Source organism: Phocoena sinus, chromosome 13 (assembly GCF_008692025.1).
Source record: "Phocoena sinus isolate mPhoSin1 chromosome 13, mPhoSin1.pri, whole genome shotgun sequence".
NCBI classification, from domain to species: Eukaryota; Metazoa; Chordata; class Mammalia; order Artiodactyla; family Phocoenidae; genus Phocoena; species Phocoena sinus.
The window spans coordinates 60,906,537-60,923,858 of record NC_045775.1 but is presented as its reverse complement, the minus strand read 5'-3'; the positions used below and the strand labels follow the sequence as shown (position 1 = coordinate 60,923,858).

Here is a 17,322-nt window from a genome sequence, read left to right as displayed (position 1 = left end):
TCAAACTCATGTCCCCTGCAGTGGCAGGCGGATTCTTAACCACTGCGCCACCAGGGAAGTCCCTGTAATTTATTTTGATACTATAAACTATATACTTTACAAAGAGTCTAGTCAATTTAATGAATAATTCATCTTTTCCCTGCTAATCTGAAATATTACCATAATGATTTACTGATATTCCATATGCTTGGGGGAGTATTCATGGAATCTATTCTGTCCTACTGATCTCTTATCTATTTATGCAATTATATGAAACTATATAAATCTTTTAACTTTATATTTTAATATCTGTTTGTGCTGTTCTGTCCTAATTACTCTTCCTTTGCAGAATTTTCTTGTCTATTCTATGTATAAACTTTATTATCAGCTTATATAGATTCAAAAAATCTTTACTGGTATTAGGTTCCTAATATTTATCTTTTAATATAAGAAAAAAAGGCATATTATAATGGTGAAAGGCTTTCTATCCAAAAATGAGCTGTTTTCTCATTTAAGCCTTATTTTATGCCTCTTAGTATTTAAAAGTTTTCTTTTCATAGCTTCTACTTTTTTTATTATTATAAGTGGAATATTTTATTAGTATATTAATATTTTATTAGTATATTAGTATGAATGGTTCTTTTTTATGTAATAAAGCAATTAAAACTTTATAGTGATTTAGAGAATTAAGATGGCTAATTATTTAATAGCATTTCAATAGACTCTATTGGGTTTTCCATCATACGTATATATTTGCAAACAATAATGTTTTATCATACGTTCCAATTTTTATGCCTCTTGACTTGTAGTGCACCAGCTAATGGCTATTAGTTTTAGAACAATATTTTTTAACTCATACAAGTGATGATGAGTATCCCTTGTTTGGGTTCCAACTTTAATGGGAATGCTTCTACTGTTTAACTCTTAAGCATATGATGGCTTTTGACTTGATATATGCGTATTTGTTATGCATATAAATAAATAAAGTATGTGTACACAAACACACTATCATATTAAGGAAGTAGTCACCTACTTGAAGAGTTTCTCAGCATTTATCTCCCTCTATTTAATATAGTAAATGGAACTGACAGATTTCCTAATTTTGAACCATCTTTATACTTCTGACATGACCCCTGTCCCCCTCTTGGGCATACTATGTTATTCATTTAATATACTTCCAGACACTAAAATTTTACTTAAAGACTTTACATCAAATATTCAGAAGTGAAACTGTTCTATAATTCCAATTTAGTATGATAGCTTTATCAGCATTTTAAAACATTCCTCTAACTTTTAATTTTGAGATTACTGTATATTCACATGGAGTTGTAAGAAATAATAGGGAGAGATCCCATATACCCTTCATGGACTTTCCTCTAATGGTAATATTTTGCATAACTAAGTATTATATCATAAACAGGAAACTGACATTGATGTAATTTACAAACATTCCATTTTCCCCAGGTTCCATGCGTGTAAAGTATATTTAGTTCTATGAAATTCTATCATATACATGTAGATTATGGTGACCATCAGTCAAAACAAAGAGGAGTTCCACCACAAGTATCTTTCCTACTACCCATTATAGAAAGAGCCATCTCCTCCCTCCCCTAGAATCCCTGACAACCACTAATCTGTTCTCTATCTCTTTAATTTTATCATTTCAGGAATGTTATGTAAATAGAAGCTTACAATACATAATTTTCTTAGATTTGAGTTTTTAAAATCAGCACAATTCCTCTGTAATCCATCCAAGTTGTTGCATGTATCAATAATTCATTCCTTTTTATTGCTAAGTGGTAGGTATTCCATGCTACAGACATAACACCGTTTGTTTAGTCAGCCATTCACCTACTGAAGGACATTAGGGTTGCTCCCAGCTTTTGGCTATTAATAGAGGCTATAAATATTTGTGTACTGGTTTTGTGTGAACAGGTTTTGTGTGAAATGTAATTCACTTGCCTGAAATAAATGCCCAAGAGTGTAACTGCTGGGTCTTATGGTGAGCACATGTTTAGTTTTGCTAAAAAACTACAATACTTTTTTCGAGAATGGCCATACTATTTTACATTCCCACCAGCAATGTACAAGTTTCTCCACATCTTCAATAGCATTTGGTATTACTATTTTCTTATTTTAGCCATTGTGCTAAGTGTGCAGTGTCTCTGTCAGCATTTGATGCTGGTATTAGCCTGTTTTTTCCTTCCTGTTTCCCCTCCCCCTCCATACTCCCTTTTAAAGAATGTTTTCCTTTCCTCTGCATGCTATGGAATAGTTGAAATCAGAACTAGAGTTATTACTTCCTTTAAGGTTTGCTGGAACTCACATGTGGGAACTATTTGGGCAGAGTGCTTTTACTGAGGAAATAACTGACTTAAAAAAAGTCATTTTCATCTGGGAATTGAAAAGATAAAAAGACATGCACTTAAGAAAAAAAGGGGGGGGCTTCCCTGGTGGCGCAGTGGTTGAGAGTCCGCCTGCCAATGGAGGGGACACGGGTTCGTGCCCCGGTCTGGGAAGATCCCACATGCCACGGAGCGGCTGGGCCTGTGAGCCATGGCCGCTGAGCCTGCGCGTCCAGAGCCTGTGCTCTGCAACGGGAGAGGCCACAAGTGAGAGGCCCACGTATCGCAAAAAAAAAAAAAAGGAAACCAATAAAATCTTACAGAAGAAAATAATCATTAATTCAAGAATGACAAATCAGAAAATTTTGGTTCACTATGTGTTTTTCCAAGGGTTCAGTTATTTTTTTTATTGAAGTATAGCTGATTTACAATGTTGTGTTAATTACCGCTATACAGCAAAGTGACTCAGTTATACAAATATATACATTCTTTTTCATATTCTTTTCCATTATGGTTTACCACAGGATACTGAATACAGTTTCCTGTGCCATACAGTAGGACCTTGTTGTTTATCCATTCTATTTGCATCTGCTAATCCCAAACTCCCAATCCATCCCTCTCCTGCCCCCCTCCCCCTTGGCAACCACATATTCTCTATGTCGTGATTCTGTTTCTGTTTCATAAATAGGTTCATTTGTGTCATATTTTTGACTCCACATAAATGATATCATATGGTATTTATTTTTCTCTTTCTGACTTACTTCACTTAGTATGATAATCTCTAGTTGCCTTCCATGGGTTCAGTTATGACACTAATACAAATGTGATTTGAGTATCCCTATACTCTTCTTCCAGCAAATATTTATTCATGAACCCTTACACCACATTAGATATTAAGGTACAGAAAATAAAACTACAAATATTCCCTTACCCAGCCAAGTGAAAGAGACAGACTTATTAACAACCTATTAATACCAAGTGATTTAATGTACACAATACAGTATTTCTAGGAGGGAGTTGGGAGCATTTAACTGCCTAAGAGTCAGGGAAGGTATCACAAAGAAGCTTCATCTGAGATGGGCCTTAAAAGATAAATTAGAATTTGCCCCACCTCGACCCTCCAAAAGGAGTCTTAATTGACTTTGTATTTTCAATACCTTGCACGAGGCCTGGCACCTACTAAATAACTACTTCATAAGCGCTTAATAAGTGAAGTTAACTGGAATTTAGACAATGATTCCACACAAATGGATAGCATAAAGACCCAAGAAATGAAATAGCACAGCTGGAAAATAAACTATTCTGAGTAGCTTAAACATAATATACAGTTGCGTGACAAGAGATTGAAAAAGTCATCTGGGCCAAAGGGGAAGGGGTCGTTATGAAGAATTTGGGTTTTCCCCTGTGGGTCACTAGGAGTGGAACGATCAGATCTGCTTTAAAGTGACCTCAGGGCAAGAGTGTTAATACCAGAGCAGAGTAGAATAAAAATCGCCAGTCGGGAGGCTATCTTCAAAAATTCAAATGTGAGTCTAAACTAAAACATTTACAGCTGTGATGGAGTAAAGGTGAGATAATTTGAGGTATATTCAAGAGAGAACTAATTTGAATCAGCCACCTATTGGATGAGAAGAGGAAGGATGTTATTTAGGAAGGATGTTATTTAAGTTTGAACTGGGTGGGACAAAAAAGAAGACAAGACAGGGTAAAGGATTACTAATAGATTCCTACACTGGATAACTAGTGGTGTTGTTAGATAATATAAGAAAATGAGGCATAAACTGGAGGGGGCAGAAGAGGTTTATGTATGTATGGGAGATGTCATTGGTCCTTAAAGATATGGAAAGGAAAGAAATCAACCAGCAAGAAAAGTAGGACATGAGAAGAGGAACAGACATTTAGGGAAACAATGAAGGGAAGATAAAAGAAGAGCAATCAAAGCAGATATAGAACAAGTTTTCATTCTCAGAGAGGTACTTTAGTATAGGTGAAAAGCTTGGGAAGCATACAGTTTTGGGTTTGAATACTAACTCTTCCATGTGACCCTGAGTAAGTCATTTAACCTCTCTGAATCTGTTTCCTCATCTATCAAAGGAGAACAGTATGAACTAGACTCATACGGTGGTCTGAAATATTAAGTGAAATAACAAATTGTCTACTATAAATAGTGTAACCATGGCAAGTTTCTTTCCCTTGTTTTCTGTCTTCTGGCACAAGTTAAACTATAAACTACTTAGAAATAACTCTCTGATGTATCCTAACCACTTTATAATACGCATCTAATTATGGGCATATAGCCCAGTGCTAAGTAAGTAATTAGCACTGGGTAAAAGTTCTAAAGTTTCCCTTTCTGATAAAATTAGGCTTTTGCTCCCTCCCTGTACTTTCCTACATCCTTTTAGATTTGTGCTTATAACCAAAGTTCTCTTTGTTTTTTAAAAGTAAATTTATTTATTTATTCATTTATTTAATTTTTGGCTGCATTGGGTCTTCGCTGGTGCACGCGGGCCCTCTCTAGTTGCAACGAGCGGGGGCCACTCCCCGCTGCGGGGCACAGGCCCCTTACCGCGGCAGCCTCTCCTGCTCCAGGCACAGGCTCCAGGCACACGGGCCTCAGCTGCCACGGCACACTGGCTTCAGCAGCTGTGGCTCGCGGGCCCCAGAGCGCAGGCTCAGCAGCCGTGGCGCACTGGCTTGCGGGCCCCAGAGCGCAGGCTCAGCAGCCATGGCACACGGGCCTAGCTGCTCCACGGCATGTGGGATCCTCCTGGACCAGGGCTCAAACCCGTGTCCCCCGCACTGGCAAGCGGATCCCCAACCACTGTGCCACCAGGGAAGCCCCCAGGGAAGCCCCCAAAGTTCTCCTTAAAACTACCCTGACTGAGAGAGAGTCATGGACATATACACACTAACAAACGTAGTAAGGTAGATAGCTAGGGGGAAGCAGCCGCAAGGCACAGTGATATTAGCTCGGGGCTTTGTGACAGCCTGGAGGGGTGGGATGGGGAGAGTGGGAGGGAGGGAGACGCAAGAGGGAAGACATATGGGAACATATGTATATGTATAGCTGATTCACTTTGTTGTAAAGCAGAAACTAACACACCATTGTAAAGCAATTATACCCCAATAAAGATGTTTAAAAAAAAAAAAAAAAAACTACCCTGACTTCCTATCCCTCTTCAACCTAACATTGCTGATCTCAAAAAGCTATCTTATCTTTCTCACCTGACACTTTCTCAGCCTTGGGCTCCTCTCTTTCTTTCTACATTTATATTAGAAGGGAGGAAGTACTTAACTTGAAGCACTTCTCCCCCTACGCATTACTTTTATTATGTTAGGGCCATTCCCAAAATTCAGACCTTAAACTTAACAAAAAATTTTCCTAGGTATCCCACTTTCAATGCCATGTGATTGACTAAATGATATCTCCCATAGATATTCCTTGATAACTGATATTTAGCAATGTTCTCCCCCAGGTCAAAGAAATCACTGCAGCTGAATTTTATTATAATCAACATTACTACATTCGTTTAGAAAACTCCATCCGGCCTGAAACCTTGAAATTTTTAAATTATTTTTAAAATTTTTATATATTATCCACTAAAAAATTCTGTATAATAAAAATTCAGATTTTAGCATACCAGATCATTTTAATTAACCTTTTAATATCAGGTCCTAATTACCTGAAAGTGAATCCCAAATGTTTTCTCAATAGGATTTTTCAATCACTCCATGTATCCAATCTACATGAGAATCCTAAACAACTAGTGGTTCTTTATTCTCTAAGGAAATTTCCCAGAGTTTGTACCAATTATTACTAGGTCTTACACAGAAAAAATGGGGTGCACTTATCCAAGCTTTGGAAACAGTGGGTTAAACAAAGTTAAATAGGTTTCTTTCCTGCAGGATTTCATAAAGTGAATGGGTTTGTGGATTATTTTTTAAAGAAAAAAAAAGGTATAATACATATCCTAAACTTCACCTGATCCAAAACATGTTCTATGAATAAGTCTTTCATGCAACACATTTTGAGAAATGCTGTTAATGGGGTCAGATTAAAAAACACCCCAGCACTACTCTTCAAGGCCTTTCTGTTACCTTTTTTATGTCATCTGCCTAACTGAAGTATCTTCTGCCTCTAAATATTATCCGTTTACACGTTCACATTTAAAACTTTAGTAAAAATTTATTGCCTTCCAGAAGCCACTCATAGTCACCTCCACTAACTCCCAATAACTTCAGGACATTATCCAACTAAACATTATGGAAAACTGAGATATTCTACACAATCCAATTTTCCAGTCACTTGAATATTAGTTCTAATACCAAAAACTCTTTTATCTATTCTGAATATAAATCCATAAACTACCTACCTTTCAAAAAGATAACATACAAAACACAATTTAAGTTTCCTAATATATTGTTTATGTCTTGTCCTTCACTATCACACTGTTTACTAGATTCAAGAGTGTATGTTTTGGCAATAACTTTTTTCTCTCGACATTTCCAATCCTAAATGGACTGAGAAAAAAATAAACTGGGTTTAAAACTGTATGCAAAATTCATTTAGCTAGATTCATAATAAAGACCTGAAGTATTTGCCTGTGTGTAAAGAAGTAACACATGAGTGTAATATCATCTATTTCTGTTCAGTCTTTTTTGTTTACTTTTTGGTTCTTAGACTTTCAAAAGCAAAGGGGACCACACAAGCAATCTTAACATACCTTTATGTTTTGTCTTATCAGTTTACTGGGAGGGAATGGAGACAGACACTGCAAAATTAACCTAAATAGCTATTAACTATGGAACTATGATAGGTACTTTGCATACATTATCTCATTGAGTCCTTATATTTATTCCACAAGAGATTTCATAATTAAACACTTAACATTAACCATTAGCTTAATACAGGAGCCAGTGTGGGTCCCCCTTCTCCTAAAGCACAATGAATAATGTTTTCCTAGCATCATCTTACAAGAAGTTTCTAGTCATCTGACAAAACATACTCATTTGGAGGAGTACTGAAAGTAACAACTTACTAGCAGAAGCTGAAGTCACAGTTTCAACAGCCTTGGAAGCATCTGTATCTTTTCTATTAAAAGGAGAAAAAAATTTAGCAAAGAATAAACTTCTAAAGATGCAAAGCTTAAATCTAAAAAAGTTTAAAATAATTCAGTTTGAATGATGTCCCATTTAAACTGGAGTCAGGATGATAAAATATATTTAAAATGTCATTGTAAAAATTAAAAAAATTTAATTCATATGCATAGTCATTCTCACATAGGGGATGATGGAATTACTTACTTTAAAGTAGATGCAGATGTTTTCTTTGAATCTGATAACTTTTTCTTCACCTCTTTGTTCTATGAAAGAAAAGTATTTTGAAAAATTTAATTTCTTCCCCAATTATTAAAAACCATTTAGAAAATACACAAAAGCATAAGAAACACACACGTACATAAATCTAAAATATTCCTACCCTAAAGTATAAATGTTAATCACCGTTTTCTATTTATAGAGAGAAATTCTTCAATTTGTGATCATACAGTGTAATTTTACAACCTGCCTTTTATCACTTATCTACATTTTCTTATCACTACCTTTCAAAAACATTATTTCAAATGGTGCTATACAGGGAGATCAGCTGGGTGCTTTGTGACTGCCTGGAGGGGTGGGATAGGGAGGGTGGGAGATGCAAGAGGGAAGAGATATGGGAACATATGTATATGTATAACTGATTCACTTTGTTATAAAGCAGAAACTAACACACCATTGTAAAGCAATTATACTCCAATAAAGATGTAAGAAAAAAAAAATGGCAGTGCCATGAGGGCAGGGCATTTCCTTTTTTGCCAGTACTGAGCATCCGCGGTATGGTGCCTAGCATAGGCTAAATATATGGCATTTTTGTGAAAAGAAGCCGGGATTCCAGCTGTCATATTTAATGAGGAATTATAGTCTTATTATTGGGGGGGAGGGGGTGTAAAAAAACACAAAAAACAAATAGTGCTATAATATTTCTGATGTCTAACTGCTACCACTCTGGTCCAATCTTTTCCTTTAATTACCGTAATAGACTCATAATGGTCTCTGCTTCTGTCTTTGCCTTTTTACCCACCCTCACTCCATTTTAAACATAGAACCAGATTGATCTTGCCATTCCTAAACTCAAAACCTTTCATCACACTCAGAGAAAAAGCTAATACTTAAGCGTTTACAGCACACATTCCATGCACTCTCTACCCCCAAACTACCACATACTTCTCCCCATCCTTCTCTACTTCCAATCCTAAAGCATCCTTTATACTTCTCAAACAAAACAAACTACATAGGCATGGACCTGAGAAGCCTTTTGCAGTTGCTGTTCCTTCTCTCTGGAATGCCCTCAATCCAAGGAACAGTTTGCTCCTTCACCTCCTTTAGGTGTCTGTTCAAATATCACCTATTCAATGAGAGCTTCTATAACTACCTTATGGAAAGTTGCACGGCTCCTCATTCCCCAAAAAGAGCACTTCTATTTCCCTTTTCTGTTACTTTCCTCCACAGCACTTGCTGTTAATAGACATAGTATATATATATATATATATGTTTAATTTCCTTGTGGTCTTTCTCCTCTTCACTATCACTGGTGCCTAAAAACATGCTTGGCAATTAGTGAACATTCAATAAATGTGTTCAACTAATCTGATCTTAACAAAAATTGTTGTCATGTTATTTTATGTTTTCTGTTCTTTTGGGGCAACCTTGCCATTTCCTTTTGTTCTATATGGGATTTTATCCGAAACATCTTCCTCACCCCAATGGTTTAGAAGATAATCATCCTCCTACTTTTATTCTACTAATGGGTATCTTCAGTGTTAAAAGAAATGTGAATCCACTGACTTCTTCTGTATAAATTTAAAAGCCCTTACACCTTGGCTTACATGCCACTTTTTAAAAATTTTATTTATTTATTTTAGGCTGCGTGGCGTCTTTGTTGCTGCGCGTGGGCCTTCTCTAGTTGTGGCGAGCAGGGGCTACTCTTTGTTGCGGTGTGCAGGCTTCTCATTGCAGTGGCTTCTTTTGTTGTGAAGCACAGGCTCCAGGCGCGCGGGCTTCAGTAGTTGTGGCTTGCGGGCTCTAGAGCGCAGGCTCAGTAGTTGTGGCACGTGGGCTTAGTTGCTCTGCGGCATGTGGGATCTTCCTGGACCAGGGCTTGAACCCGTGTCCCCTGCATTGGCAGGAGGATTCTTAACCAATGCACCACCAGGGAAGTCCCCATGCCAATTTCTGATGACATATTTTAGACCAAAATTATTATTGTTTTTAATTTTAAGTAATTTTTTTTTTTTACAATTTATGTTAGTTTATAAAGATACGAATGACTATTTGGATCTTACTCTACGCTTAAATGGTCTCATTACTCATCACCAATCATTTTATATCATAACTTCTCCATTCCTTAAGTTGTTCATTTTGATAGCAATATTCTCGGAAAGACAGACTGATGAAATGTTCTTCGAGCCCATACATGTCTGAGAATACGGTCCTAACATACAACTTGGGATTTGACTTGAAATGCATGTACTGCATTACAATCAATCTTTTTTTCCACTCAACCTTGAGAATGTGTTGCTTAGCTATCTAAGGCTAGTCTACTTTTTACGTTTATACTGTTTCTGCCTGGATCACTATAGCTTGCACCTTTGTAACTATGAAAATTAACATCTTTACCAGTTTTTAAGTGATGTTCTCTTTCTGAAATTCCAGTCATATGCAGATTGGGTCTCCTAGATGTATCCACCATGCCTTTCCTCTTAATCATTTTAGACTTTTTAACCTTCCTTAATAGACAATAAGTTCTAAGAAGAATGGAAGCACATCTGCCTCGTTCATCACTGCATCTTCTGCATGTAACATAATGCCAGACACATAACAGATGTTCAAGAAATAGTTTCTGAATTAAAGTAAAACTAAACTCTCTTCTGAATTGCTTGTATCTCTGCAGTTTTATCTCTGTTATTCATTAGATTTTCCATAACACTCAAACCACTGTTCACTGCTTCCCAGCACTGCTTTTGTTTCCATTCAGTCTTCTTAAATCTAAGCTGGCTGCTTGCTCTAGGTTTTAGATGTAATGTCCCCGTGAATCTTGCTGAAAACAGTAAATTAAAAATTTTAAAGTCTTGTTTGTTTTGTCTTTGCAAAGGGTTGACCTGCAGCACTATTTTACAATTACAAGGGTACTGTTTGTTGGAAAATCTGATTCTACTTTTTTATCAAGGGCTCCTGCTCCTTTAAGGAAAATTTTCAGTATCAACATGTGTCCATTTCTCTGGAAAAGAAGAATGCTTGCTTTCAGGAGATTGGTTAAGAATCATTGTTAAGGATTGAGGTCTATGCTGGCTTATGATTAAAAACAAGGTTACTGAGTTTGGCAGAGTTGTGCAGACCCATATTTTAATCTTTCAGGCTTAAATACAGGGATGTAGAAAATTTTAACCTTTTCTCTAACATTTCATTATTGACTCCAAGAAGTAGCAAAATGAAGAGAATGTTCTATGAATCACAGCCAGAGTCCAAGGCTATCCTAACATGAAATATCAAACGTGGGCAGAAAAGTTTCATCGTAGTTTTGACTATTCATGCCAAAATTAAGATGTGGATCAAGAAAACTTTAGGGCTGCCCTTTCTTTTCTAGTTTGAGTTTCAAGCCTATTTTGGGCTTGCTCTATTAGGAAAACTTAATGTCTTCCCCTGTGATAACAGGCCAGAAAGACTGTCCCATATACTTCTAATCTGAAGAAGCCATAACCAGAGTTCTGTTGGGGATCCCCTCTGGTCAGTCACAACACAGAAGTCAGGAGTTAGCATTCTAAGGCTTCAGTTCAGCACCATCCAAACCATATTTAATTGAAGAACATCAACATTTTTGACAGGTAGATGGCATGTTTTCTAGTTTCTAGTGCTGATACTTAGCCCATTCATTACCATGAAAATCAAAACAGTAAAATATGGGGACTTCCCTGATAGCACAGTGGTTAAGAATCCGCCTGCCGATGCAGGGGACACCGGTTTGAGCCCTGTTTGGGGAAGATCCCACATGCCGCAGAGCAAGTAAGCCTGTGCACCGCCACTACCGAGCCTGTGCTCTACAGCCCGCGAGCCACAACTACTGAAGCCTGCACGCCTAGAGCCCGTACTCTGCAACAAAGAGAAGCCACCACAATGAGATATCCACGCACTGCAACTAAGAGTAGCCCCCTGCTCTCCACAACTAGAGAAAGCATGTGCACAACAACAGACCCAAAGCAGCCAAAATAAATCAATATGATTGGGCTATCTGACTTGCACTGCTGCCTTACCAAACTTATCAATAAGTCACTCTAATACCCTAAATGTATCCTTAGTCACCCATTTTCCCAGATTAAACATTTTAGAATTAAAGAAGACTGATCTCCCCAGTTCTCCAAATTTAATGATCAGCCAGTCTTGCTTGAGAGTCACTGGTATAAGCTACTTCTCCTTTCTATCTCAAGGTTACTATCTACCCCAAACCATTACTATTATTAATAACAGTCTGGTGGCTAGATGAGCACTCTAACTGGATCAGTGATCTTTTCTCTTCTTTCCTTTAATCAATTTGCTAAGCTTTCTTTGCCTTCAGAGTCATTTGCCCAACTAATTCATTCTGCAGATCACTTCCTGATGAACCTTTCTAATCCATCCATTTCATTATGTCATAGCACTGCTGAAAACCTTGAGTAACATTTAACTGTCTACAGGATAAAGTTTAAATTTTTAAATTATGCATTCAATTCTTGATTCCCCTTATTATCCTCTGCAACTAGACATGGCCATGTGTCACAGTTCTGGTAAATCAAATGTAGGTTAAAGTTGCTGGGGAACTTGCTCTTCCTGGAGGGGTTGGTGGGGGGATAAAAATCCATTCTGCTCTTGATTTTTATTCCTTTCTTTCTGCTTGGAAGACAGAAACAATATCAGAAGGTACAACAACCATCTTACAAACAAGAATGAAAGGTACACGCTAACGATAGTGGAGGAGAAAATCAAAAGGCTGGGTTCCTGAAGATAGTATGGAGCTGCTGCACCAGCCATGGACTGCCCTGCCTGCAGATTTCCTGTTATGAGATAAATAAACCTCGGATTTGTTTAATAAAACAATGGTGAAGTTTTCTGTTTAATTGAAAATGAAAGAAATTCTAAATTGGTAATAACTAGGGTCACCATGTTATTCATTATTCAAATCAGGACAATGGGACAATGGAATGGGCACGTATATAGCAGGTGTTAGTAACTAGGACGACGCGTTACTCTGGTAGTAACTAACCAGAAAACATAAGAGAAAAAATAAATAACTCTTTTATCTAATAGCAATTGAAATAATATTTATGATGTATATAAATAAATATAAATAAAAGTTAAATTTAACACTTCCTCCAAAATGTACGTTATGGAAACATTACAAAAGGATGTCATGGAAACAATGTGGGACTTCCCTTGTGGTGCAGTGGTTAAGAACCCACTTGCCAATGCAGGGGACACAGGTTCGATCCAGGAAGATCCCACATGCCGTAGAGCAACTAAGCCTGTGCACCACAACTACCGAGCCTGCCCTCTAGAACCCACGAGCCACAACTACTGAGCCCTCGTGCCACAGTTACTGAAGACCACGCACATAGAGCCCATGCTCTGCAACAAGAGAAAGCCACTGCAAGGAGAAGCCCGTGCACCACAACAAAGAGTAGCCACTGCTCACCACAACTAGAGAAAGCCTGCGCACAGCAATGAAGACCCAATGCAGCCAAATATAAATAAATTTATTTAAAAAACATGTAAAACTTGCTGAGGGACACTAGATGAAACCTAAATAAATGGAGAGATAAACCACGTTTCTGACAGAAAGATTTAGTATTGTAAAGACATCAATACAAATTCAATATAGTATCATTTAAACTCTCAATAAAATTGTTCAGAGAACTTAAACTGATTCTGAAACAAATACTGAGGAGTAAATGTTTAAGATTAACCAAAATAAATTTAAATAAAGAACAAAGAAAAGGATTCTATTAGAAAACTAAGCAAATATTATAAAGTTACAGTTGTTATAATAATTGAAAGCATACAGTATTTGTAAAAAATAAACAGACTGAAACAGATCTGTGTGTACAGGATAATTTATACACATAAAGACAGCTTTCCAAATCAATGAGGAAAGACAAATCAGGCATAAATGGTGTTCGGTTAATTGGTTACCCATTTTGGAAACAATATTGATACTATTCACACATTATACCACAAATCACAGATTTAAAACATAATGGAAGCATATCTTTTTGGCACTGGTACAAAGGTCTTCTAAAACAAGATAAAAGAAAGAAAGCAAAAGCCATTAAGAGGAAAAAAGGTAATAAACTTTAGTACACTGAAATTACTTAAAACTTTATATATGTATACATACAAGCAATAGTCTAAAAGAAAATACTTCTCATTTATAACACAAAGTTAGTGTCTAGGATAATGAACACCTTCAGATGAAATTTTTTTAAAAGACAAATAACCTAAAAACAAAACAAAACAAAAAAGACAACCTAACAGAACAATGTGAGAAGATATATACAACAGGTAATAGAGATAGCTAGTATTTATATTAAAAGATGTTGAAGTTCAATAATAATCAGGAAAATGCAACTTAAAACTAGATACCAGATGGGATCAAATGGTGGAGGAGTTAAGACGTGGAATTCCCACAGGTACATCAAAAATACATCTACTATAGGGCTTCCCTGGTGGCGCAGTGGTTGAGAGTCCGCCTGCCGATGCAAGGGGCACGGCTTTGTGCCCCGGTCCGGGAGGATCCCGCATGCTGCGGAGCGGCTGGGCCCATGAGCCACGGCCACTGGGCCTGTGTGTCCGGAGCCTGTGCTCTGCAGTGGGGGAGGCCATAGCAGTGAGAGGCCCGCGTACCGCAAAAAAACCCCAAAAACCAAAAAACATCTACATGTGGAACAGCTCTCACAGAACATCTACTGAACACTGACAGAAGACCTCTGACTTCCAAAAGGGCAAGAAAATCTCCAGGTAACTGGGTAGGGCAAACGAAACTAGAAAAGAAAGAAAGGAAGAATCTGCCTGCCAATGCAGGGGACAAGGGTTCAAGCCCTGGTCTGGGAAGATCCCACATGCTGCGGAGCAACTAAGCCCGTGTGCCACAACTACTGAAGCCTGCGCACCTAGAGCCCATGTTCTGCAACAAGAGAAGCCACTGCAATGAGAAGCCCGTGTACTGCAACGAAGAGTAGCCCCCGCTCGCTGCTACTAGAGAAAGCTCGCACACAGCAACGGAGACCCAATGCAGCCATAAATAAACAAACAAATAAATAAAAATTTTTAAAAAAGGAAAGAAAGAAAGGAAGGAAATCGGGACAGGACCTGTGCCTCTGGGAGGGAGCTGTGAAAGAAAAGGTTTCCACACACTGTGAAGTCCCCTCTCTAGCAAGTAGATCAGCCAAGCCAGAGGGTAGGCTTCAGAGGAAAGCACAGCAACAGGTGTGTGGAGTGCAAAGTGCGGAGAGACCTGCACAGAGGCTCATACCAACTGGCACTCCCCAGCCCGAGACACTTGTCTGCTCGCTCACCTGCTGGGATGGGTGGGGGCTAGGTACTGAGGCTTGGGCTTCAGAGGTCAGACTCTGGGGAGAGTACTGGGGTTGGCTGAGTGAAGACAGCCCTGAGGGGGCTACGGTGTAATGCACCACAACTGAGGAAGTCCAGGAAGAAAGCTGGGCCCACCAGAGAGGCAAGGCACCACTGTTGTTGGGGGGTACACAAGGAGGAGACTGGCCCACCTCTGGAGCTTCTTTCTCTGTGCACTCGCAGGCGGCAGGACACTGCCTACACAAGCTCCAGGGGCGGGTGTGCAAGCCACTGCTGATGCCAAGGGCCCTGTGAGTGGGTGCAGGTCACTGCCCCCACCTTCCCGGGAGCAGGCACAGCCCACCACTGCCGAGGGTCCCATGATCGGGGCCAACTGCCCTGGGAGCGTGCATGGCCTACCATTGCTGCTGAGGGTCTCATGACCCAGTGCCAACCACTGCCCCCACCTCCCCGGGGGTGTAAAAACCACCACTACCACTGTGGAGTGACCCGCAACTGGGACCCAACCACTGTCCCTGACTTCCTGGGAGCTTGCAGGAGCTGTGCACCTGTGCAACCCCTATCAAGGGGATAACAGCCAGCACATGCTAAGGAAAGAGACAGCAAGCATCCAAACCAAAAACAGCCCTCATGCCAAAAAAATATTAAACCCACACCAGCTACACAGGGACACTCCCACTTATAAATAGCTCCCCAAGACTACAGTAGATAATTGTTTCCCCTACACTCACAAACTAAGAGATACGTAAACAAAATGAAGAAGCAGAGGAAACACTCTCAGTTAAAAGACCAAGAAAATTCCCCTGAAGGAACCAACAACGAAACAGACCACTTCAGTCTAATAGATACTAAGTTCAAAAAGGAGGTAATGAAAACACTGAAAGAGTTAAGAAAGGCTATTGACAGAAATGCATATTACTGTGAAAACGAATGAAACTATAAGGAGGAGCCAAGAAAAATTAGAAACTTCATTTGCTAAGACAAAAGCTGAGCTCAAGGCAATGAACAGCAGAATGAATAATGCAGAAGAAAGAATAAGTGACCTGGAAAAAAGACTAACAGAAATTACACAACCAAAACAGCAGACAGAAAGCCAAATGAAAAAGAATGAAAGCAATATACGAGACCTAAGGGATAACATAAAGCAGGTCAATCTACACACAATAGGGATTCCAGAAGGAGAAGAAAGAGAAAGGGAATTGCAAATGTATTTGAAGAAATTATGGCTGAAAATTTCCCAAACTTAAAGGAGGAAACACATATCCAGATACAGGAAACACAGAGGGTCCCAAACAATATGAACCCACAGAGACCCACTCCAAGACATAATAAAAGTGGCAAAAGTTAAAGAGAGGATTCTAAAAGGCAGCAAGAGAAAAACAAAGAGTTCATTACAAGGGAACCCCCATAAGGCTATGAGCTGATTTCTCTCAGAAACACTGCAGGCCAGAAGGGAGTGGCAAAATATATTCGAAGTCTTGAAAGAGAAAAATCTGCAACCTAAAATACTCTACCCAGCAAGACTATCATTTAGAATAGGAGGAGAAATAAAGAATTTCTCAGACAAGCAAGAACTGAAAGAATACAGCAATACTAAACCTATGCTAAAAGAATATTGAAAGGTCATCTCTAAATGGAAAGAGGCAAGAAGAAATAGGAGGGAGGAAATCACAATTGGAAGGTAAATCACTTAAATTAGCCAGTATACAGATCAAAAAGAAAAAAACAAAACAAAACACCCCATTTGTGAAAGCAATGATAAACACAAGGAACAGCAAAAGGATAAACATGAAGATGTAAAAAGGGACATAAAATCATAAAATGTGGGGAAGCAGAGTAAGAAAATGCAGATTTCTTTTTTTTTACAATGTGTTTGAGCCTATCTGACTATCAGTCTAAAGCAAGCAGACACAGGAGGGGGTTAACATACTTGAAAAACAGGGCAACCACAAATTAAAAACACAATAGATTCACAAAAACCTAAAAGAAGAGAACACAAGCATAAAATAAAAGGAAATCATCAAACCACAAAAAGAAAAAGAAAAAGAAAGGAACAGAGTAGAAACAAAGAATCAACTGAAAAACACCATTTGTAATGGCAATAAATACATACGTATCAACAATTACCTTAAATGTCAGTGGACTGAACGCTCTGATCAAAAGACATAGAGTGGCAGACTGGATAAAAAAACAAGAGCCTACAATATGCTGCCTTCGAGAGACCCACCTTAGGGCAAAAGACACACATAGATTGAAGGTGAGGGGATGAAAAAAGATATTTCATGCAAACGGAAATGACAAGAAAGTGGGAGTTGCGATACTCATATCAGACAAAATAGAC

General features: G+C 38.5%; 1 protein-coding gene across 1 annotated transcript in view; it reads right to left on the bottom strand.

Annotated features, from left to right (window-relative positions):
* The window catches only part of ZNF638 (zinc finger protein 638), an 84,642-nt gene that overhangs the window by 31,953 nt on the left and 35,367 nt on the right, over nucleotides 1-17,322 (bottom strand). The window contains 2 exon segments of the mRNA XM_032652393.1: nucleotides 7,364-7,416; nucleotides 7,629-7,687. Coding sequence (XP_032508284.1) covers nucleotides 7,364-7,416; nucleotides 7,629-7,687 — 112 coding nt within the window.